This window comes from Momordica charantia, assembly GCF_013281855.1.
Source record: "Momordica charantia cultivar OHB3-1 chromosome 11 unlocalized genomic scaffold, Mcharantia_2.0 BLBB01000011.1, whole genome shotgun sequence".
In the NCBI taxonomy this organism is placed as follows: domain Eukaryota; kingdom Viridiplantae; phylum Streptophyta; class Magnoliopsida; order Cucurbitales; family Cucurbitaceae; genus Momordica; species Momordica charantia.
In genome coordinates, this window is record NW_028275159.1 from 4,891,944 (window position 1) to 4,916,786 (window position 24,843).

Sequence of the window (24,843 nt, forward strand, 5' to 3'; positions counted from 1 at the left end):
TAACCGCTAATGGAGAGGCCAAAAAGTGGGGAAGGAGAAGATTTAGCTGCGTCGTGTTGGGGGCGTCTCAAGTCGAAGCTTTCGTGGGTTAAAAGAGAGAGCAATAATCTGTGCTTCACAGAGACAAAGCCATTTAACGGCGGATTCAGGTATGACCCATTGAGCTACGCTCACAACTTCGATGAAGGCTTGGATGAGGATCAAGAACCAGGCTATCGCAGTTTTTATGCAAGATATGCTGCTCCTTCCAAATCGCTGCCTAAGAAATAGCAACGATTCTCAAATTTCGCTCATGGTAATTTCCTTTTTTTTTTTTTTTAATATTATTATATCTTCTTCTTCTTTCTTAATAATATTTGAATGTGGTGTATATACTCGAGAGGGGGGTATAGTTGTCAAGGAAAGAGATAAAAAAAAGAAAAAAAAGGAGAGTTATTTATGTATAAACTTAATCTATTGTGGAAAAATTTCCACTAATTTAGGGTTGCTGGACTTGAAGTTCTTTGAATGAAAGGTGATAATGTAATTTTGATAATACTGTTAAAGTTTTCAGTCTTCGGTAATGCGAAACTTGTCTTTAGTATTCTTCTTTGGAGTCTTTATGAGTTCAGCAGAATTGACAGTTCGTTCTTTACTGAACTTTCCAATGCGATATTTTAACATAAAAAGTTGGTTCTGGAAGGTCGAATTACAAACAAACATACAGAAGAATAAGATCAACAACTTTTCGTTTTTTAAAAGAACTGATGAATCTAATTCTGATTACTTCTGGTTGATCCTTTGCAAATAATCTACTTCTGGTTACAATTAAATCGAGGATACTAAAGAAAAATGCTTTTTTCACATGTGAGACAAATACTAAAAAAATGTGATGTAAAAAAATTGAACATAAAAGAAATCAGAACACAGGACAACCATCGACTACGATACCTTTAGCGGTGGGGCAAGTAGCTAATTCGCAGTGCTCGCCGTCGGATCCCCACCACGACACAGCTTTATCCTCCATTGTTAACGTGAAATACAGAAGCACTCCCATGAAAGCCAAGCCCGCATCCAACGCCGCCGAGAGAACGTAATTGTACCTCTGCCACCACCGTTTGCGGTACCTGAAAACGAAGAAGTTGAAGATGGTGCCGACGATGATCCAGCAGTTGAAGTTGACGGTGGTGGCCGGCGGCATGGCGGCGGTGGAGCCGAGGAGGACCGGGAGGTTGATGAGGGAGATCCATTTGTGATTGGGGAAGGCCTTTTGGAGAAGCCATACCAGGAGGGGCCCCACGGCGCCTCCGATGAAGAACCAATTGAGGGCCGCGTAGTTTCCGAGCGAGCCGAAGATTCGCTTGGGCCCAACGAGGCCCCAGATGACTGATGCGTCGAAGAAGACGCGGTCGCCGGGGCAGGTCCAGGGGCTGTTCGGAGGGAGGAGTTGGTCCTGGCAGATGTTTTCTACGGAGGTCAGTAGCCACCATGCCACTCCCATGTTCACTGTTCCCGCTATCAGAGTTCCTATGCACTTCAGTGTTGAGAAAACAGAACAAAAATCACATGGGTAGAATTTTGATAGAGAACAATTTAAACAGAAATAGAAGTTGGAATATACAAAATGAATTTTGCCCTCCTTGTTTGAAAAACATGTCAAATATTAGAGGCAAATATGAAACTAAGCACGCAAGTTGGGGGCAAAATTAAAATCAAACACATATGCAGAGGAACACTTTCAGGGAAGACGGGTGGATTATAGAGCTGGGGACAGACTAGATCGAAGGTTTATCCATTGGAATTGAGCATGAGCGAGCTTCGATTGGGACAACTTTCTAATATCTCGAACCTTTTTTCTTCCAGCCAATAAGGAGAATGACCAAACCATATCTATTGCCTTACGCCCTCCCAGAGAGTACAAAGGGAATTTGTATGGTTTATTTGGTTCAAATTTTGCTCCTAAAATTTTTAAAGCTTCAATTTTGTCCGTTTTCAATTCTACCCTCAACCTTTTATTTTTCTATTAGCCATTTTAATGGAGATTGCTATTGGGAGTTTTACGAAACAAATTATCAAAAATATATGGAGAGAAATGGACAGTGGCATTTGGTTTAGTTTAGTTTTACAAATGAGAAAATAATGGCTTAACAATGAAGATGGAAATGTGTGTTACCTGAACAATGAACATAGAAATTGGAGGGATCTTCATGTAATGGCCGAGCTTGAAATCATTGAGAAATGAGACTGCCTGTGTCATGCTTATATATCCATAGGTCTTGAAGCAGACATTGGCTATTGGTCTTCCTGGTAATATGATACCCATCAGGTACTCCGTGATAATGTTGAGTCCTGGGGACTGCCAAACGAATACAATCTATTTAAGATAATTCAATTGAAACTACAATAGTAAATTTAATCGTTTAGTGTTAGATATCAAGGAATCAAATATATTTTGATTCATGAAATTCCACGCTGATTACTATTAATATCAATAATATTGAAAGAACAACATTGCACGAATTTGAACTGAAATTTTTTAAATCACCTATTGTCTTAAACTTTAATCTTATAGACAAATCGAATCGGTGTAAAATTGCTTCTGGTTATGGTTAAAATCATTAAACAGTTCGGAAAAAGGAAATTGCATAAACAGGGTGGGAAGTTCAAAGTTCATACCTGATTTGTAGTGGCAGTTATAATACTGATGGGAAGGGTAAAAGTCAAGGCAAGAACCGCAGCAAAGATGAGTCCCCACCATGGCATTTGAATCTGATCTTTCATGAAAATGCACATTGCAAGAGACAAAATAATGGACAAAATAAGAAGCAGGTGGAACCACCAACCGGGTATATCCTTGTACTTCTTCATCAATCTTGTATGAATATCTTCTTTACCGCTATAAGAAGCTCGGAACTGCTGATATATTTCCCTGTAAAACGCAGTCGTTCCTTATGTCATTTACAAAGAAATGGAATGTCTCTAATAAGTAAGACTTTTAAAGATCACTCAACATTTTTCTAAAATTTAAAAACTTAGGCAACTTCAATAATTCAAGGACTATAATTTAAAGAAATGAATGTTACCAGTAACCACTCACTTTCCGTTAAAGAGCGCAACATGAGAGAGGGTAGAAACGATAGCAGCAAAACCAATGCCATAGGAGAGGGAAAAAAACACGCTGAGATTTATTCTCCCCTGCTTCTCGTAGGCCGCCATGTCAATCTCAAACTTGTCATTCACAATGGCGGAAACGTTATAAATCTGACCTTGGGCATCAAACAGATGAGAGGAAAATATTGGGAAGTTTTTGGCATTGTAGAGATTGGTCTTCCAGTAAGCAATTGGAAGCATAATGTAGATGATCACAAAGTAGCCGACGGCAACATTGACAATGGCGAAGAAGGGGCTGATGAGGGGGCTGTAGAGGTACGAGGCGATGACGGACCAGTCGAGCGAGAAGGAGCCGAGGCCGAGGCCGCGCATGCCAGAGCCGAGCTGCTGGGCAGTGACGGAGCGGGGATACATCCAGCAGACCCAGGAGATGGTCGACAGAGTTGGGAAGAGATAGCCTGGAACTACGTACCAGGAGAAGCTGCATATTAATGCAATCAAGAAAAATTTGCCCCTTGACATCCGGCTATCGTCTTTCTCGTGCATTGCTCTGTGCATCGCAAGCAACATTAGACTTTTAATTGTGTTGTTTCATGGGGGAAGCAAAGAATAGCATATCAAAAACGAAAGTCAATCCTCTAGTATAATTCACTCTCTGTTCATACTAGAAATTTTCTTTCTGCATCATTTTTAGAGATTATTCAGTAGTAATGAGAATTATTTATACCATGGTAGAGTATAACATTATAACAACTAAACATTACCCATTTTTAGAACGTCTGGTGCCAAAGTCATTGAATTGGTAAATTGTCAATCACCAAAACGGATTATGTGATGTAAGGTTGCGGATGGACATTTCTTTGTTTGATTTCTGTTGAAGGGTATGTTCGGGTGGGTGTAGAAACTAATATTCTTATTACAAACAATAAATTTTTTTATTGAAAATTAATTTAATATATAAATCTAAATTTGAGAATTGGAACCTCCTTAGTAGAAGTAAAGATAGTTTAACCAGCTAGTTGCATCCATTTTGCCTCCTCTGTTCCTAACACAATACTTTTGAAGATTGCATAAAGCTGCTACCATTAGATTATTGTTAATTACTCATATGTGACTTATGGGGTCCACTACCAGAAATTAACATGAATTTATTTATTTAACAAGTGGCATGCAACCCCACCCACCCCTCGGAAAGATACAATAATCAAATTCAAACAATGCGCTCAAGTCCAAAACAGGGGATCTTTGGCAGAATAAAGTAAGATCAAAACAAATTTCAAAATTAGCTAGAAAGTTTTGGCAATGTTATATTTGCACCCTAAATATTCGTAAGAAATAAGAATACCATATACAAAACATTTCAAAAATGGCATACGACAGCAAGCAAAGAAGTTAAATATATGCTTAAAAATCTTCAACAGAAACTAGTCTGCTTCTATTACTCGGACCAGAGAAATTCCTTTCAGATAATTAAGAACAGTAAGCGATGCGAAAATAAATATATTGTTTGTAACCTGAACAAGGAGACCTGCACCAGACTACTCGGCCACCACATTTGGGCAGGATCCACCACATACTTCCGCAGTATGCCCGCCCAACCATATCCCATAACCTGCTCAATTCAAACATAGGAAAAACGTTAGCACCAAACTCAGAGTTCTGGTGAACGAGTTGAGTCAGCTCCGGGGCGTCACTCGTAAGGAAAGAAAACGAAAACTACCTGCGTCGTAATAACTAGAATCCAACCAGCTAAGAAGGAGATTTTCCGATGATAAAACGCCATGACTATATCCACAATTCCGATTGCGTAAGCAGCTCCATTCCCGAACGCGGAACCGGCATTAGCAAAAATCGAAATCAGGACGTGTTCTTTAATATTGAATGGCCCTGGATTGAGCGAGAACTGTGTATCCCCAAATCCAGGGATCCGAAACGTCGTCGTCGGAAGCACCTTGGCCAGAAATCGGCCGATCGGCAGTGTCGCGATCTGAACGGAGATCATCGAAATGACGAGCGGCTCCGTCCGGTAGCCGAAGAAGGTGTTGAGAAACGACAGGACAACGCAGGACAGCAATCCGAGAAACCACATTCGGAAGGTCCATACGGGGAGCGAGGGATCGTCTTCGTTAGATACAGTGAGGCGAACCTGTTCAATGGGGGAAATTAAGTCGTCGTCGTCGATGGGTTTGCGCTCGTCCGATTCGGGTTCTATCTCGGAAGAAGCCATGGCGGACACAGCGAAGCGAAAGAGTGAGGAGGAAAAATGGTTTGTTTGTTTGGTAGAAGGATCAGATAAAATTTTGAAATGGAGTGTCGAGCAGTAACAGAATCTGCGGGGAGAGAGATTTGAGGAGACGGTTACGTTGGCGCCTTGATTCAGTAAAATTTTTATTTTTTAAACGTCCGCTTATGGAAAGCAAGCGGGCCGGAGAATTTCCCTTCTTATTTCTTAATTTGTTTGTTTTGCGGCTTTTGCTAATTAATACTCTTTCCTGGAATCTCGCTAAGCGCCAGCGCAGCGAGAGACCAGTTTAACGCAAGTATAGTATAATAATAATGGCTGCAAATCACGGATTTCGTGTGCATTTTTTTCGAAGACAGGCGAGAGATCGAACTTACAACAAAGAGATTGTATATATATGTCAATTACCGCTACGTTCATTTGTCTATAGATTTCGTATGTTTTTTAGGTTATATTATTTATCTTTTAATAAAAGATACCTAAAAATACATTTTTGGTCCCAAATTTTATAGTAAATGTTTATTTGATTTTTAAAATTTCAAACTACAAATGTTTGGTAGGTAAGATTTGGAGTTCAAGGGACCAAATAAATACATACTTCAAATCTTTTTTTATATTTAAATCTCATTTTCTAGTGCATTAGCTTTTTTTGAGATACAAATTATAAGTAACAAAGCAAATCAGAAAAAAAGATTTCCTAATCGAATTTATGTTTGTTGGTAGACTTGGGAATCAAATAGCACTTGAAAAATTTGTTTTGGTAATATATTTGTAAATTAGTGTACAAGTATTTACTTGAATCTAAATATCATTAATTAATTAATTAATATATATATTATAATTATTATTATTTTATAATATCATATAATTTATAATATGTTAGATTTTTTGTCAAGATTTAGTGGTAATTGACAAATATCTTCAATTAACAGGTTGTGAATTTGATTCCACCACCACATGTTATAAAAAAAATGTTTATATTTTAAATATTTTAATTTTAGCATAAACAGAATAAATTTATTACATGAATAATTATTTATTAAAGTTTTTATATTTTTTAATGTAATTTTACAAAGTTTCAAATTTAAAATCTAAAACTACTTATAATAAAAATATTATTTTTAGAATTTCAAAGATAATATAATTCAAAAATAATTTTAAAAGACAAATAAGCTAAATAAATATTCAAGAAATTGATTTGATTCAATGAATCTGTAAAATAATAAACATAATCTGTTACATGCCAAACAAACCCGGATGGTTCGAATTGTTTCCTCATTTCTGTTAGCTGGTGCGTTTCTTCTCTTGCGGGACAGCTTGGCCTCGCCATCAACGTCTCCGCCCCTACATTTATTATCATCTTAAAATTGATGATCGTACTTTCCATATAGATTTTCTTTCACAAATAATATTTAAGTTAATAAGTTGGACTAAAAGGCATACAGAACTTAATTTGTCATTTAAATTATTAATATGATTCACAATTGAAATGCAACTTTTTGATCCTTCAAAAAAGAGAGAAAAAAAAAAGAAATGCAACTTTTCAACTCCCAAAACAAGCTTCAAAGTTCAAACTACACACACGGAAGGGAAAAGTGGAAGTGTAAATTACAGTAATTCTTCACACTCAAACGACGACCAAATCAACGAGTACGACATGTCGGACTTTAAACATATATACCGGCGTTAGAACACGGGGCAACCGTCAACGACGACGCCCTTGGCGGTGGGGCAGCTCGCCAGCAAACAGTGATCAGTGTCAACAGGATTGGACCCCCACCAATTCATATGCACATTTCTAACCCCAAACGCGAAGTGAATCAGAACCGCCATGAACGCGACGCCGGCGTCCAGCGCCGCCGACAAAATGTAGTTGTACCTCTGCCACCACCTTTTCCGGTACCCGAACACGTAGTAGTTGAAGACCGTGCCGACTAGAATCCAGGAGTTGTAATTAATCGGCGCCGCGGGGGGCATGTAGGCGGTGGCGCCGAAGAGGACTGGGAGGTTGATGAGCGGGATCCAAGTTTGGCTGGGAAATAATCGGGAGAGGAGATAGACGAGGGAGGGGCCGAGGACTCCGCCGAGGAAAAACCAGTTGAGAGCGGAGTAGTTTCCTTGGGAGCCGAAGATGCGCTTGGGTCCGACCAAGCCCCATATGACCGACGCGTCGAAGAAGACGCGGTCGTTAGGGCAAGTCCATGGGCTGTTTGAGGAAGCGCTTTGATGGCAGATTCCATCCACGGTCGTTAACAGCCACCATGCCGCGCTGATGTTGACTGTCCCTGCTACTATTGTGCCAATCAGCTGTGGACACGTGGATTATAAAAAATCAATTAATTCTCTTCCAAATCAATCAAGAATAAATCCAATTACCTGGTAATTAAATGGCCATTTTTTTCTTTATGGTTTATTTTAGAGCCAAATGCTTTGTACGATAAAAAAGTCTTGGGAAAATATTGTAGATTAGTTGTTAAATTAAAAAAAGGAATATTGTAGATTTTGAGGTTTAAAGTTCAACTTTTCCCCTCTAAACTAAAGTTTGTTTAATTTTGTTCATGATCTCTCAATATGTATGTTATAGTTTTGGACTTTTAAGGTTTATTTAATGTTAGGGTCATTAAACTTTCATATAAATGTTCATTTTAATTTAGTTCAGGCACGAACTACCACGATTAAATAAAACAGGCACACATCTTAACTTAGAGATTAAAAGGATAATTCAAACACATCTCTTCAAAAAACATGTTTGATCAAAATATAGCTTCGTAAAATGTAATATTTGGTCGAACAATATATATATTTTTTAATTTTTGAATAGAACAAGAGAAGTAACTAAATGTATTGATCATGAGTTGAGTTATAATGGTGTCAGTGTCCAAACAAGTCTCTTAGAGCGATGCTTTCTAACTCTTTTTTTTTCAATTAATTTCTAATTATATAAACGAGCCCTATATGTTTTACATGTTTGAATAACTATAAATTTTAATAAGATTTAAAACATATGGTATATGTACGTAAGGCAAAATTACCTGAACAAGGAACATTGATCTGGGAGGAATCTTCATATAATGTCCTAATTTGAAGTCACTAAGAAAGCTGACTGCCTGAGCCATACTTATATATCCATATGTCTTGAAGCAGACATTGGCTATTGGCCTTCCCGGATATATCACTCCCATTAAATACTCTGTTATAATATTAAGTCCTGGAGTCTGCTCCACACAAAATCATGTAAAATTAATATTTTTGAAGTTTTTCGCTCAATAAAATTTAGGCTAGATTATAAAAAAAAGAAACCCCCTTGAAGCTTTTCTTTATTTCAGAAAATATAATTATTCTTTCAAACAATTGAATAGCACCCCACTTTTCAATCAATTCTATTGGAATAAACATCTAGTAATTATATTTTGAATAGAAAGTTGGATAGTCACAATTAACATGGAAGCTTGTTCGAATTGAGTTTAAAAAGAGAGAAATTGTAGAAAAGCAATCATTTTTTAAAGGACATGACTAACGTGTAAGCTTGCCCAAATGGTGTCCTAATTAATCTTAAACCTTAATTATATTGTTATGTTAATTCATATTCTGTCATATTCTGTCACGTCAATTTCCGTTGAAAATATTAATGAAAATTTTCTCATAGAATATTTTAAAATCGTTTACGAAAAGTTTAGGATCATATTGAAACTTTTAAAAGAAGAAGAGGGATGCATTTTTGTAATTTAGCCTAAATTTGATTCAATTAAAAAGAAGAAGTAATTGAAATTAGGAACTAATTAATTACCTGATTTGTGGTGGCAGTGATAATGCTTATTGGGAGAGTGAAAATGAAAGCGAGGGCGGCTGCAAAAATAAGACCCCACCATGGCAACTGAACCTGTTTCTTGAGGAAGATACAGAGCGCAAGAGAAGCGGCGATTGCGAGTAATAGAAGTATATGAAACCACCACGATGGTATGTCCTTGTAGTTCCTCATCAGCCTCGTGTGGATGTCTTCTCTTCCTTCTGAAGCTGCTCGGAATTTTTTAACAATCTCCCTGTTATATATTATTAAAACCAACCATTAGTGTTATTAATTAATTGTCAAAAATATATATATTAAGATTATTTCGAACATATGATCTTAATATGATTTTACCAAGATAATCAAAAAAAAAAAAGACAAAAAATTGATCCTAACTTGTAATAGAAGATACTATTGCTAATGCCCCTCCTTACCATTTTTAGAATGTCACATCCAATATATGAGGTTGGAGAGAAACATATATATATATAGTTTTAATAAACCAACTTTTAATTTTGTGCTTAATACACTTCTGTCGTTCATTAACTTTGTTGATTTAGTATTTACGTTACTGAAAAACAACTGTACCTAACATATTACATAATCTTTAAATAACAAAATAATTGCTAATATGAACTACCAAAAGATCATAAGTTTGAAACCCTACATCCCATTTGATATACTAAAAAAACAATATAATCAACCCATGATATTATGCACTAAATGAGAACGACTTATTAGAAATCTTTTAATTAAACTTCCAAAAACATGTTATATACCATTTTGAAAGCTTTTTTCAAAAAAATTAACAGCTTTAAAAAAGCACGTAGACTTATTAGATAATCAAAAAATTCAATAACAAAAGTTGTGATTTAACCTTAAAAAACTAAATAAAATTGTAAAATTGTAGACGACCTTTTTTGGTAGCAAAAAAGAAACAACAGCCATAATATATATATATATAAAAAGATACTTAGCTCCTGATTTGTGAGAACCTATCAAGTTTTTATTATTTTATTATTTTTTGTATTTTTCTCTTTTAGATAAATTTTCACAAATCGGAGCCTTATGACAAAAAACAAAAAAAGTGTCTGACCTCCCATGAAACAAGGCAACGTGAGTAAGCGTGGCGGCAATGGCGGCGAAACCAAATCCATAAGTGATAGCGAAGAAGGAGCTCAAATTGACCCTTCCCACCTTATTATACGCGTCCTGGTTCAACTCGAACCGGTCGTTCACAATGGACGTAATATCATACTCCTGCCCATCGGAGCTGAACAAATCCGACGAGAAAATGGGGAACGTTTTGGCGCTGAAAACGTTGAACCCCCAGTACGAAACGGGCATCACCACGTAGATGAGCGCCACGTACCCCACGAAGATGTTCACGATGGCGAAGAACGGGCTGATCAGAGGGTTGCCCAGGAACGACGCCACCGTGGACCAGTCCAGAGAGAACGCCCCGAACCCGAGCCCCGAGAAACCCGACCCGAGTTGCTGGGCCGTTACTGAGTGGGGGAAGGCCCAGCACACCCATGATATGCTCTGAAGCGTCTGGAAGATGTAGCCTGGGAACATGTACCATACGAAGCTGCCTCCCAGTGCTATTAGGAAGAATTTCATCCTCGAGATTCGCCTCTCCCCTTCTTCCTCTTTCTCGTGGAGTGTCCTGTCCAGTTAGATTTTGAAGTTTAAATTTAATTTTGACTTGGCGATCATGTTAAAAAATTTAGCTTTCGATTTAAAAGTTTTAATTTGGACGGGTGGTCGCAAAGATATAATTATGAGTTCAACAACACGTAGTGGTACGTGGATAGTTGAATCTACGACTTTTTACTAACCGCTATGCTCTGACTGTCAAATAATTTGTAGTGTTTACCCAACTTTCGTTCAAGCTTACGAAAAAATATGCTTACCATCGAATTATACATATGAGGTCGGCAAATTTCTCTCTTATTGTTTTTATGTTTACATTAGATGATAAAAATTAATTGAAAGACATTAAGAGTTCCTTTCTAGAAAAATTAATGGGCTATAAATTTTTAAATAATCCTTACTAGATTAGAATAGAGAAAAGTTTTAACTAAAAATTGAAAATGATAACTAAAAGATAGAAATGTAAAAATAAAATTTTCTTTAGAAATAAATAATGAGCCATGAATTTTTCGTTGGAATAGAAATATGTGGTTAAGGTAATTAGCTAAATATTTTCATTATTTAATTTATTGAGTGTGAAACTTGTTATTACCGGAAAAGTGAAATCTGGACGAGGGTACTCGGCCACCACATATGCGCCGGCTCAACCACGTACTTCCTCATAAGCCCAGCCCAGCCGTAACCCAGAACCTGCACAGTAACCACGTACAAGCCTCACCTTTTAAATTAATTAGTCCGAAATTAAGTAAAAATAATTCAGATATTAATTTTATTTTTTCTTAAAATTATAAAGAGCATAAGAAAGAATCACCTGCGTAGTGATGACGAGAAGCCAAGAGGCGAAGAAAGAGATGCTCCTCCAATAGAAAACCTTGATAATCGTCACAATCCCCACCGCATACGCCGACCCGCCCCCGAAAGCGCTTCCGGCGTTGGCAAATATTGAAATAAGCACATGCTCCTTCATGTTAAACGGACCCGGGTTGAACGAGAACTCCTTCGACCCGAACCCGGGGATCCGAAACTTTCTACTGGGAAGTACGGACGCCATGAACCGTCCGATGGGGAGGGACGCCACGAGGACGGTGATCTGGGTGATCACCAGTGGCTCCTTCCGGTAACTGAAGAACTGGTTGACGAACGACATGACGCAGCAGGATAATAGACCCAGAGACCACATCCGGAACGTCCACACCGGCTGCGACACGTCGTCTGTGATCGACACCGTTAGCCGGACTTGCTCTATCGGAGAAATCTCTTCTTTCTCCAGAAGGTCGTCCGTGGTTAGCGGCGTTTCGGTTGCCTCTGTCCCCATGGCGCCGGCCGGTTGTTGGGGAATCTGAGAATCCCTTCCTTTTAAGTAGTTGAGCTTGGCACACCCCTTTTGTTTGCCCTTTAAAATACGAATATTAGTTACGTGCTATCACGTGGGTTTTTTATTTTAGGACGTTTACTTTTCCCCTGAAGCAACAATTTAATTTATCAATTTTAATGGGTAACGATTTACTTAATTGTACTTTTATCGAAGTAACAATTTAGTCATTAAACTTAATTTAGTCCCTGTTATTTCAAATTTGTAACAATTTAGCTCTTATTGTAAAAATTTTTATTAAAATTAAGTGTCAAATTTTATCTTATAACAATTTAACCTTTGTAATTATAAACATATATGGTTCCTTTTTAGTTTGTCAATCTATATATATAAGAAATTTAACAAAAAATTTCACGATAATGGCTAAATCGTTACAAACTATAAATTACAATAACTAAATTATTACATATTAAAATTCAATGACTAAATTGTTACCAATCTAAAAATACAGGGACTAAATCGTTACAAACTAAAATTTATGGACTAAATTATTACTTTAGCCAATGTACCGGGACCAAAAGTATTTTTTAACATTTATTTTATCACGATTATATTTTTGTGTAGTTGAGATAAAGGCAAAAGGTGAGATAATATAACAATTTTTGCTATCAAATTTTGAGTGGTGGTTGATGGGCATGAAGTTAAATGCAAGTGTGGTAGATATTTAATTAGGGGTTTTTGGGATGTTTTCATTTGTTTCACCTTTCCAAATTTGGTAACAAATCTAAGTATTTGACGACTATTTATTTTAATTTTTTCTAATTTTTTAGAAATATTCTCAAAATTGTAAAGAAATTTTAGAAACAGCAAAAACAAGTTTTTTGTTTTTTTATCTCGTTACAAATTTGTTCTAATATAAATAAAAATTTTGTTTTTATTATTCATCCATGTATGGGTGTTTGAGGTCATACAGTTGTATTTTTTTATTAAAAAGAATAAAATAGAAATAAGAAAGCTCTCAACATTAGTAAAATATTATGTGATAAATATGAGAGATTATTGAACAGTAAAATGACAAAAAAATAGAACCATATATCTATGTATATGTAGTTTTTTCAATTCTAACAATTTAAGGATAAACTTGTGGGACCCTCTTCTTATTTTTAATGAAAAATACTTAATTACTCTTTTACCCATTTAATTTGGAACCTATTCTATCCTCTTCCCTTTGGACATTTTAGTTCAAATCCTTCACCCAGGTGAAAGATGTCTCTTCTGTACGTGAATACGAATTCATTTTCCTTTTTCTACGTAATCAATCTTCTCATATACGACTGACTTCTTATAGGGACCTTTTTGAGCGAATATATTTCTATATGGAAAAATCGAACCTCTTGTCAAAGTATTTGCTAATTATTTTTTGACTATCTTACGGGTCGAGAGTTGATATTTTATGTGGTACATATAATTATTAAATTATGAAAAAATCACCTATAAAATCATACTTCAAGTTGATGCATTTATTTTTCATATAAGTGACGTAAATAGATAATGTGATTAGCAAATGTTAATAATTTTTTAGGTGCATCTATGTCTGTGTGTAGATTGACGTATTGGTTGCGAGCTAACATTACAAAACAAAAGTTTATAGTACTAAAGGAAAAATAATTAATTCAAAATTTTAAAACAAGTAATTAGTTCAGCCAAATGCTTGGACAACACCGTCCACGAGTTGACATCCAAGACACTTCAAAATCTTCCCCCATGGATAGCTTTCTGTCTCTAATTTTCCCATCATTGTTTAACAAAATAATAGTCGTTCTAATCCAACCCGTTAAAATATATATTTTCTATAAAAAAAAAAAAATCCTGAGCTCGAATTTTCATTCTGAATTTACTAAAAAATAGAAAAATATATATATCTAAAAAAGACAGTTATTCTCGTATAGCCACCCAACTTGATTTGATTCAATAATTTATAGTATTTTGGGTATACAAAATTTGAAAGTATATTAGACACCCAAATCTGTAACAAATTAATCTTGAAATCCTATAACATAGGACTCGTTAACACTGTCCGCAGAGCACAGCCAATAAACTATATATATATTTTATTAATTATAGAAATCTGGAAACATAAATTGTTTTATTTGTCCATTTAAATGTTTATTGGGATGGGAGTGGGACATAGTGCCGGCCGACATGGAAATTATCGGATGGAAATTGCAACCCATGAAAATTACGTAAAATAATAAGTTAATTGCATGGGAAATATCCTCCAAAGTATCTGTATCATTCTGCTATTTTATTTTATTTAATTATAAGCTGTTTCCTTTGTCTCAGTAGCGAGAATTGGTACGTCATCCTCGCCTGTGTTTACATTACACGCTGATGTGGACCAGGAATTCATTAATTTTCAGACATCATTTTCGTTCTTTGGTGTAGAGATAAGGATGGAAATGGCAATTAAACAAAATTCGAAAATTGGGATTTTTTTTAAGCAGAAAAGAGATAAAATAACAAAATTTAATAAGCGAACCACATGTAGAGATGACAATTTAAATTCATATATTTTAGTTTGACTATGCTTAAATTAACTGCATAATTGATAAACGATTAGACAAACAAAACGATAATCTTTTTTTAGAGAATTCCAAAAATAATACAAATAGGTTTAATAGTTTACAAAATGACATATATAGCAAACTTATAATATACTTACATTATACTAATTAAAAGTTTACTTTTGTTGGTTTTGAAAAAAGAAAATAAAAGTAATGACATTTTTATAAATATATATTTATTTTATGCTATGTAGTATATTTTTTCTTTTTCTTGTTTGTAAAGTTAATTTTAAAATTTTAAATGATCAAATTGCCGTACATTTTACTCTATCTCATCCGTTTGTAACTAAAATCTCTGTAAAAGAAATAAAAACTATTAACATGAATATTATATTTGAACTATATATAAAGAATCGTCGCAATAGTAGTATTTTATTTTATAGGCATGAATTAGATATCTAAGATTCGTAATTTAAACGTACTGAGGATAATAATTTGTATTTGATTACTGTTTTAATTATATAACAATAATAATAACAAAAAGGAATGATAACGTTTTACCTCTTTGTAGTCCCTCCAAGCAAAGAGTAAGATTGGCAGGAGACATTTTTATTTTGAGCTTGGAATTAAATGCATTATGCTATAGTTTTGTCAGGTGGAGCTTATATATGTTGTCTTATTGTTTAGAAAGAGATTGTCACAATACTGCGTAAATTTTGGGGTCCGTTAAATTCAAGAACAATGAGAATGGCGGTGAGTGCACTAGTTTCATATTATAGGTTGGAATGTTAATATTGTCTTTATAGTTCTCAAGGATTTGCGTGTGTGTGTGGATACTATATAGTTCTCAAGGAATTTGTGTGCGCGCGCGCGCCTGCAAAACCGAACAACTCTAATCTGGTGTGACTTCAATCACACTGACTCCGATGCTTAAATCAGTGATGAGAGAATTACTAAGTGAAGTACTTAGGGTTTATCTGTTTGCTTCTAGGGTTCAGCCAGTGGTTCCCTTTATAGGGGTCTTGCCCTCTGGAACCTTCTCGTTGAGTCCATCTATCCGTCGTGATCATTGGATCACAGGAATTCGTAGATCGGGACACCTCTCCCAATGGAAGAGGAAAGAAAGTGGGCTCGGTCGCGTCGAGCCAAGGTCGGGACCGAGCCTCGATTCGCCCGGTCTGTCACTGGGTTTGGGTCTCTCTGGTCTGTATAGGCCCATTTCCTTGGCCGAATACAATCCCATAATAGTATGTATATGTGTGTGTCTATGTATATATATATATATTCAATACAAACATGTAGGGATGAAGATTCGAACTCACGACTTTTTTGTTGAAGATATGTACTTTAATTAAATTAAAGTATGTTTAGGACACAAATTAATAATTTATTTTTTTTAAGATTATATATTAAACTCTAAATACAATCGATATTTATATATTCATGGAACTTCTGTAGAATCAATATCCCATATCCATAAAAATTGAAATTATGATAAATCTTAAAAGTCATATACTATATATCATACACAATTTAGTAAATTATATGGTCGATGTGTGCATGTATACCAATAGACTAAGATAAAAGACATTACTTATCTCCCCAACATTCAAATTAACATAAACGAAGTTGATAGAAAGATATCACCAAGGATGATTTTTGTATATCTTCATTTTTGTACACTTCTTTTTCGGTACTCATTTACTACCATTGCATTAACTTTAAAATAACTCACCAAGTACTTATTAAAAATGAGTTTTAAAACAAATAAATTATTGTGTATCTATTTAAAAATGGATTTTAAAGCAATTTAAATTTTCAAAAAGATTTTTCAAGTATTACAAAGCTAGTAGATATTGTAAAAAATATTTTTAATTATCTCAAATCATCGAAGAAACTATACAAATGGTGTATTTAAGAGTGGTAGAATGAGTGATTTTGAAAAAAAAAAGATATAATTGATTTTCCAAAATCAACCATTCAAGTGATACCTAATGTTTTCCCAAAATCAAAATTTTAATTTACCACCAATGAAAATGGGAGTGAATTTGACCACGACAAAATATGATCAATGGAATTGGGAGTGATTTTCTATTGAAAATTTTTTTAAATATAATTGATATTCTAAAATTACTACTCAAGTGATATGTTAAAAATCAATTTAGCTTAAAATCAATTTTTTAATTTGACAAAAATTATTAATCAATGGGAAGAGGAGTGATTTTGACCATACCAAAAATAATTTTGACCATATCAATGCGAAGAGGAGTGATTTCAAAAATTTCCTATAATCAATTTTTTTAGTTTATCAAACATAACCAATGGTAATAGTAGTGATTTTTACCCTTACAAGATTGATTTTGACACCCAATACACTCAAAAGAATTTTTTGAGAGTGATTTTGATTATTGGTACAATCAGTGCCAGATCCCAGTCTCAAACGCTAGTATTTTAGGGGGGCTTGGTCCCTTGTTCCACTACGCCAATCTGAAATTTTATGTCTAATTGGAACATTAGTTTGTATATAATCCAAACATTTCAAGGTTGAGGGAGCTCAAATCCCATCGAGTAGATCCGCCCGTGGTTAGAATAAAAATTACTTTTTAAACATGTCATAATAATCAACGTAATTTAGAAAAAAGACCAAAGCCATTTTACCTCCCAAAATGTCTTAAAACACCTTCTGAATTAGTAATTATTTTAAAGACGCTTATAGAAAAATAGTTTTATTTAAAAACAAATCTTTTCAAAAGCCAAAAAGAACCATGAAAGTTTGTAGTTAATTCCTTTTCTTTCTTTTTTTTTTCTTTTTAATTTTTAAATCAAAGTGGGACCGTAGGACAAAGTTTTAAATTCGATGAAAATGTCGAGTTCTAAATTTTATGGAAATATCGATAAAATGTCGATGTCGATAGATATTTCTGTAAAGGTTATAAAAATTAAAAAATTGTAAAAAATATTTAAATTAACAAATAAACATTTTCATATTTCTAAATAAATTAAAAAAAATATTGATATTATGTATATATTAATGACATTTTGTTGATATTTTTTATATCTTGTCGATTGTTTTTGTACTATGATTGAAATGTCGATGTCGAATCCATGAAAACGTGGACATATGAATGAAAATATCGACGCAACGATGAATATTTAGAACCCTGCCGTAATTTTATACGGAAAAAAAGAGAGAAAAATAAAAGGCAAAAATCGTTGGGCGGGAGCCGAACGCGAGTCTTGGTTGAACCGACACTAGCCACAGGCACAGCACAGTCTCACCGCTGCGCTGAGTGAGACTTAGTCAACAATAAACACAGCCACAGTGGAACAAATAAACCGGGCGACTGTCGAGTACTGGCGGGAAGGGAAGGGCTGAAGATCGAAGAACAATCCGAATTGCGACTCAATCTCGCCGCAGTATTTTCTTCTCTTCCTCTTGCCTTTTTAGCCTTCTTCCTAATTTCGATCTCCTCCAGTCCCCAGAAGCCATCTGAATTTCCGCCGTGCAGCTTCGCCACAGCCTATCATGGTGAAAACTGTGGTGGGAGAAGAATCCCGACTCAAACTTGTCGAGGATCGCCTCGCTCAGTCCGCAGTCCCATCGGAGGTCCTTCCCTCTCTTGCGCCCACCATTTCTTTAGGTAATTTCTCACTGACATTTATGGTTTCAATTGGTTAACAGATCGGCCTCGTGATCGGAAGACTTAGCTCTCCGTTGGATAGAGGATTCGTGTTCGATTTGGTCCCTACTCCTCCCAACGACGCCGGAGAGGCAGCTTGTTCCCTCGTCGACGCCATTAAAGACGACAAGAAGAAGGGATCCAAAGGCAAATCTCCGGCTGTCGATTCATCGTCTTTGGTTATAGATAAGGATTGGGTTGCTGAACATGCTCGCCAGGTGAATTTAATTATGTTAAATTCTTATTTTACAGAGATATTCTCAATATATACGAAGCATTTCTCGTGCTGTAAATTATGTTTTTGGGATCACAATTTGTAAAAGAGAGCTGGACATCGTTTTCCTTCCAGGTTCGGAGAATGCTACCGGGTGGTGTGAAGGTGGTTGGCATTTATTTATGGGCTAGTGAAACGGCGGTTAAGAATTCAACCTTATTGCTTTGCCAGGTACTCTTATCACGGTATCACCCCTTGCAACATGTAGCTTTCAACTGTATAAGTTACTGTATCTCTATACCGGATAGTTCCAATATCCATCTTTTGAGTGTTGTGGATTAATTTGTTTGTATGCAATGCCATTCGAGTACATGGAGTAATGGGTGGCCTCTTGATTGTATAGCGTGGTTCTTTCTAAAAATTTATCCATAGTAGCTGCAGGGACAATTTGGAGAGAGGTTTGAAGTTGGCCTCTTGAGGAATCTTTTAAGCGCTGAGCTAACTGAAATCGAAACCAGTGGTTATAGTGGATAGAGAATTTTCTGCATTCTGCTTGATAATGCTATTTTAATATAGTGTTTCTTGCAGACTGCAAAGGCTGTTGCAGAAGCAGCACCACTTTCGGTCATCGACTCGGAGGAAAGACTCCTCATCCATATCTGTTATAGTCCAAGGAGGTGTGTACATTGAAATCCACATGTATTTAATTCACTTCCTAGAACTCTCAACATACAGGAGAATTGTTGACGTGCTGATTAACAAGTTTGGCAGGTGGACATGTCGAAATTTCTTTTTGACTTCAAATCTCACATCAAACAGCCTGCGTCCTTGTGATTTTAAAATGGGAAGGGTCTTAACATCACTTCAGACATTTAAGTGTATATTCAACTTCGATATGAGGTAACTTGCATAACTATATCATCCCCACTTTTCTTTTCTTGTGAAGCTATATAGATTCTTGTCTCAATCTTTTTTGCTTGTGGCCTAATCTAATGGATTAAAGTGAACCTTCCCCAGAAAAGAAAGAAAGAAACTTTCATACCAGATGACAAACATTTTTGAAATGTTTCCACCCTGAGGTCCCAAAAGGAGCAAGTTATAGGGTTATGTTACATTGTAAGCCCTAAATAGGTCGGTCGTGGGCAGCAAAAAAGCCTCGCACTCCACCAAGTAAGCCCACCTATAAAGCTTTTGTATCACAGTTAAGGTCAACCAAAGAACAAATTTTCCATTGATTTTAAGGCTTCAAATAATCTCAATGACCTACGGAATCCTATTAAGGTTGAGAAAAGAATCCTCCTTAGAAGTGAAGAAAATGGTATCACTAGCAAATTACCGGTGAATTAGACAAACTTTGTCCCTTAAACAATGAACCTTTCTGCTAAACATTTACCCATGCCTCTTGGCATTATCTCCTCGTCTAGTTCTTCTTCTGGAAGGAATCTTGCCCTTATTGATTAGGATGAAGAAAATCATTGATCTCAAGCAATTCTAGATCCAGAACTCCACTTGAACCGAAGCGGCAAAGCCCCTTATCGACACATCTTATCCATGAAATTCCAAGCAACATGGTCATTAGCCCTTTTCAAAGTCAATTTTAAGTGGGAGGGACTTTTTGTACGAAGGAGCCAGGGGTCTCATTTTGTGGAGAGGGAGGTCATTTATGAGTTGTGCAGAGAGCGTGGGTTGGGTATAGGTTGTATGGAGAGTAACAAGTTTGACCTCTAGCCAAGTGACTATGGCATTTTCCTTTGAAGGTTGACACTTTGTGGTATGTGATTATTACAAGCAGGGAGCCAAAGTTTTTTGCAATCTCTTTTTGCTTGGTTGCTTGGATTGGAGCTTTTAGCTTTCTTCCCCACTTTTGTAATTTTGTACCATTTATGATTGTTTCTTAAAGAATAAGAAAAGATTATTGTAAGTATGGGTGTCAGTTTGTTGGATGGGATTTGTCTGCTGTGACTAAAGACATTCAGGAATATGTGGAAAACATATCCTATTGTATTTCGCCTCTTCTGTCCTAGAAGTTCTACCAACACCCCACGAAACTTGCACCAACACCGAGTTCACTCCAAGAGAAGGCTTTTTATAGTCCTAGTATTTTGCACATATTTGAGTCCAGCTAGAAGAGAGGTGAGAAGTTTGCAGAGAATTTGTTTTATGGGCTCATGGAGGGAAAGGAAGAAGATAAGAGGTTGGGAGCGAATGGGTTTGGGAGAGGCAACCAATTAGGCGGCTAGCAAATGGGTTTGGGGAGGGGCAACGAATTAGGAAGCTAATTAAAATATATAAAACTAATTATGCCAGAAAAATATTGTAAATTAATAAAAGATATTCAATTAGTTTTTGTTACTTTAACCAACATAAAGCTAAGGAGAGACCATTTGAACCTAGTTCTGGAAACTAACCGACTCCTTTAGAATTTTTTTTTGTGAATATTAAGCATATAGCTTCTTGGTGGGCCTCCATCCACAAGAAGGTTTTTTGTAACCATAGCCTTTTTGTGATTACTCAAGATTGGAAAGCGTTGACTGTATAGTTTTTTTTTGGGGAGGGTTTTCTCAACCCTCCGCCTTTGTTTTTTTGGGGAGGGTTAATTAATTCTTCCAAGTTTCTTATAAAAAAAAAAACCTAGTTCTGGAAACTTAGGATTTGTAAATTTTGAACGCTCAAAGATCAAATAAGCAAAAAGATGAAAGCTCAGATTATAATTAATCTTTAATTTTATGCTTGATATTGTGTGCTAAAACTTCTACAACAATATTGAGTATACCTCTTAATGCTATATTTTGATTTCCTTACCTGTGTTTTGCTACTTTTTTGCCAGATTACCTGTTTGGAGGGCATCAAATGTCCAAAGACTAATTCATGAAATTCGTAACGGAATTTCCATTCAAGCTGACGTAATAAAAGGTGCGAAGGCTGTGGTTGATGGAAATCTGGTTAGTAGAACACAACTTTGTTGTGCAAATCTATGAGTAAGATCTAGGACCTTCTTTTTGCAACCACAAGGAAAATTTATTTTTCAATCTAATATTTGGTGGACATCATAAGGAACTGTGCTATTAGCTGGTAGAGGTTATTCTTGGTTGTCCAAGGGTGTTTGGGGGAAGGATGTGTACTCTATTCCAGGGGATATAGTGGATTCATCCAGAAAGCTGTTGATGAATTTCATGCATGAATCATTCTTATATATTTCCCTGTTTGTGAAGGAAAAGATAATTCCCATACTTACCATTTTTCTTCATCATGTTTATAATTGATTGAATTATTTATAATTCTTTCATTGCCTTGTTTTAATGATGATTATTGATCTCCATCTTTTTCCTTCTTTCTTACTAGGTTGTTAGTGATGACCCTTCTATGTCAGGGGACTTGCATGAAATTGAATTACTCCTACCATTTCTGAAAAATACGTCTCTTGAAGGTGTGCTGGCTTACTTTATTTTATTTAAATGTTCTCTCTGGTGCTTTTCCTTACCTAAATCTTTCTTCTTACTGAAATTGGTTTTGTACAGCTTCCAGCCAAAAAGATGTGGATGGTATCCTTGTCTTTAGAGGCTCTGTTTGTTCTTTTGCTTACTTGAATTCAAAAGAACCCATTTCCCAAGCTGTAACGGAAATAAAGGTAACATTTATATTACTCAGTTTTATGTCCTTCAGCTTCATATTGGAAGTCCTTTCTTGCCTGGTAAATTTAAGTCATAAAGTTTTACATTCTCTAATATTCCAAGGCTTGTTATGTGATGAGCTAACATCTGATTGCCAATTGAAATTTCTACAACTGTCCGCTATGTCAATGAAATTCTTAGTATATTTCGAAAAGCGCTTCACCACTATTAGTTATGGCTAGGACCACCAAGCTAATGGAAGTCATTCTCTGAAAACTATCCAATCTAATTTTCCACCTTTTCTTCTATGAAATTTCCTCCCTCCCCCTCCCCTCTTGTTTTTCGAAAGGATTTAAGGATTAATGGATTATGAATCACTTTCTCCCACGAGATCTGATAGTTGTGTTGACTAACTGCCTTCAACTAAAATTCCCCATTCTGATCTGAAACCTCAAATCTTTTCCCACCCTTCTATCTTCACAACTCTTCTCTTAGAATTTTCTTAACATTGATAGAGAATGCGTTGCTTTCTATAAATGCACCGAAGTTCCTTTATCTGGTTCATCCTACAACTGGGTTGCTTATTCATTCCATAACTCTGGAGATCACAACGAGATGTTTAATTAAATGTTATTGATGGAGTAATACTTTTTTCTGCTCTTCTTTAATCACAGACATGAGAAGTCAATTGTCTTAGTGATCGCTTACACGATCGCCATTTAGAAAAATTTAATTGCAGGGCAAGTTTTGTTGGTTGCAATGTACAGATTAAGACTATTGGGACTCTGTATAGTGTATAATAGTGACCGGTCGCTGCTTAATTTCCCAATGATGACAAACTTTGTTATTTTCACAGGGAGATATCATCACAAGTTTACAGAGTAGATTAGGCATAATTTGCGATGAGGTAGATGCAGATAAAGAGTTGCCTGATGATGTTCATGGGGATGCAAATGAAGTGGCATCAGAACAACACATTTCTCAGCTCTTCCTTCACTCATTGAGGTATGTGCGTGAACATTACATTAAAGGATAGATTAACCAAAAAATCGTCTGGAATCTGTATGTGTGGATAAGTTCGTTTTTGGTTTAAAATTTGTGATTATTGGGCCCAACATAATAAAATAACAAGAAGAGAGATTATAAAAAGAATATGACGCACTAAATAGTGAATCTAACCCACGTTAACTTAATGCATAAATTATGTTCGGTATCCTTGTCAATGAAAGATATGAAGTAAGGGTGTAAGAATCCACAGTAGATTATGTCCTTCAAGTCGCATGTAGCCGAGATCAGAGATGTTGTGAAGTATTTTCCCTTTCCTAGAATCTATTGCACAAAATTGTCACGCGAAGATGATGATACTGCTTCTTTTGGATGAATTCATAATAGATGAATAACATATGGCATATACCAAGGGAGATATAGACTTGGGCCTTTCCCTATTGCTAAATATCAAATCTTCTTAAAGACAATAAATTCAAAGAAATATGTGACATTCAATGAAACGTCCTCCATTTTTGGACTGCATATTGGATCTTGATGTATCTGCATGCTTCTGGGTGCAGGAAAAAGTGCAACCTATCATTTCCTCGAAGAGTATTTGTTCCCTGGTTGGCTGGCATGTACATCTGTGACTACTTGCAACCATCTGAGACGACCGAGGTCCACACTCGAGTCTTTTTTCCTTCTTTTTTCCCTCCTGCATTTGTCATCATGTTGCTTGAACTTGCTTGATTCAACTTTTTAAACTTTTAATTGAAGAGTATGAGAGTTTTTGTGGATGCACCGTTTTGTTTATGGTAAAATCCACATTTTTTAAAAGAATTTGTGAGATGAGAGAATTACATTTTAAATATATTTCTTTGCTGACGTGTGTTTCTAAACTTCAATGTAGGTTTTGAAAGAACATTGTACTGAATTAATGTCCATGGAAGCTCCAATGGATATGTCGACAGTTCTTGAACCAGAAATAGAGGCTCTTTCCCTCTCTGCAGAATCATTTTGGGATGTGGCCATACCCTTCCAATCGGCTGAGGCTTCTACAGAGAAGAACATAAATCATAACACGAGAAGTGGCAGTAACGTAATTTCGGGCAGCAAGTCAAGTGTTGTTAATATTACGGTGGCTGTTCTCGTCCTTGTCCTCGCAGTTATCATTGGCTTTTTGTTGGTTTCTATGATGGGATCATGATTCATCAACTTAAGACTCAACTTTGATATACAAATTTTGTTAGCCAATGCCAATAGAGAGGATTATAGTTTTTTCATCGATTATGAGAATGGATTTTCAGTTAGTTATAGATGAATTCTTCTTTTCTACTTAATGCCCTATTGAACTTGTTAGTTAATGTTTTGTTTCTTTAACTATATAAAAAAACTGGATATACTCAATATTTATATGAATTCAAAAATGATAAAATAATATTTTAAAATATATTTTAGAACAAATTAAAAACAGAAAATGAGATTAAATGAGCTTTAAATATCTTCATCCCGATCAGCATTACAAAATTCAGCTATTCATTTTTTTTTTAAAAAAAATCAATTCCCTCTTCTTTTATTCACTTGAAGATTGACTTGGATATTATTCTTTAATCCCTTCTTTGTGCTACTAGATCTCTAAGGTGTTTGTCGATCGTAGGTACCTTCTTACTTACAATATTAAAAAATATATGATACCTATT

At 35.6% G+C, this 24,843-nt stretch overlaps 3 protein-coding genes and 1 long non-coding RNA gene across 4 annotated transcripts; 1 reads left to right on the top strand and 3 right to left on the bottom strand.

The window, feature by feature from the left end:
* Positions 1–616: 616 nt before the first annotated feature.
* Positions 617–5,386, bottom strand: LOC111013141 (oligopeptide transporter 2). Its single transcript, XM_022287536.2, has 6 exons — positions 4,811–5,386; positions 4,605–4,702; positions 3,077–3,640; positions 2,656–2,908; positions 2,153–2,335; positions 617–1,513 (listed from the first exon to the last, which is right to left on the bottom strand). The coding sequence occupies exons 1-6, from the start codon at positions 5,315–5,317 to the stop codon at positions 899–901; spliced, it is 2,220 nt and encodes a 739-aa protein (XP_022143228.1). The 5' UTR covers positions 5,318–5,386; the 3' UTR covers positions 617–898.
* A 1,386-nt stretch (positions 5,387–6,772) lies between these two features.
* LOC111007884 (oligopeptide transporter 4-like) lies at positions 6,773–12,137 on the bottom strand. Its single transcript, XM_022280421.2, has 6 exons — positions 11,587–12,137; positions 11,368–11,465; positions 10,216–10,788; positions 9,120–9,372; positions 8,365–8,547; positions 6,773–7,639 (listed from the first exon to the last, which is right to left on the bottom strand). Exons 1-6 carry the CDS (start codon positions 12,088–12,090, stop codon positions 7,019–7,021), a joined length of 2,232 nt encoding a protein of 743 aa, XP_022136113.1. The 5' UTR covers positions 12,091–12,137; the 3' UTR covers positions 6,773–7,018.
* Positions 12,138–17,980: 5,843 nt separating this feature from the next.
* On the top strand, positions 17,981–24,457 carry LOC148208036 (uncharacterized). The gene is made up of 11 exons (XM_088119416.1): positions 17,981–18,258; positions 18,334–18,549; positions 18,681–18,776; positions 19,134–19,222; positions 19,317–19,445; positions 21,373–21,487; positions 21,888–21,972; positions 22,064–22,173; positions 23,013–23,161; positions 23,725–23,821; positions 24,054–24,457. The coding sequence occupies exons 1-11, from the start codon at positions 18,178–18,180 to the stop codon at positions 24,348–24,350; spliced, it is 1,464 nt and encodes a 487-aa protein (XP_087975542.1). The 5' UTR covers positions 17,981–18,177; the 3' UTR covers positions 24,351–24,457.
* On the bottom strand, positions 23,499–24,142 carry LOC148208037 (uncharacterized). Its single transcript, XR_015788698.1, has 2 exons — positions 24,005–24,142; positions 23,499–23,858 (listed from the first exon to the last, which is right to left on the bottom strand). It is a non-coding gene; the product is annotated as an uncharacterized LOC148208037 (long non-coding RNA).
* Positions 24,458–24,843: the final 386 nt, after the last annotated feature.

What these genes read in the sequence shown, in the direction of transcription:
- LOC111013141 (XM_022287536.2), bottom strand. Translation starts at nt 5,317, where the DNA reads ATGGCTTCTTCCGAGATAGAACCCGAATCGGACGAGCGCAAACCCATC. An exon ending in TTCTAGTTATTACGACGCAG is followed by an intron (nt 4,703 to 4,810) that starts GTAGTTTTCGTT and finishes TGAATTGAGCAG; the next exon opens with GTTATGGGATATGGTTGGGC. An exon ending in GTGCAGGTCTCCTTGTTCAG is followed by an intron (nt 3,641 to 4,604) that starts GTTACAAACAAT and finishes TGCGATGCACAG; the next exon opens with AGCAATGCACGAGAAAGACG.
- LOC111007884 (XM_022280421.2), bottom strand. Translation starts at nt 12,090, where the DNA reads ATGGGGACAGAGGCAACCGAAACGCCGCTAACCACGGACGACCTTCTG. An exon ending in TTCTCGTCATCACTACGCAG is followed by an intron (nt 11,466 to 11,586) that starts GTGATTCTTTCT and finishes GTTACTGTGCAG; the next exon opens with GTTCTGGGTTACGGCTGGGC. An exon ending in GATCAATGTTCCTTGTTCAG is followed by an intron (nt 7,640 to 8,364) that starts GTAATTTTGCCT and finishes ACGTGTCCACAG; the next exon opens with CTGATTGGCACAATAGTAGC.
- LOC148208036 (XM_088119416.1), top strand. Translation starts at nt 18,178, where the DNA reads ATGGTGAAAACTGTGGTGGGAGAAGAATCCCGACTCAAACTTGTCGAG. An exon ending in CAACCTTATTGCTTTGCCAG is followed by an intron (nt 18,777 to 19,133) that starts GTACTCTTATCA and finishes TGTTTCTTGCAG; the next exon opens with ACTGCAAAGGCTGTTGCAGA. An exon ending in ATCTGTTATAGTCCAAGGAG is followed by an intron (nt 19,223 to 19,316) that starts GTGTGTACATTG and finishes CAAGTTTGGCAG; the next exon opens with GTGGACATGTCGAAATTTCT.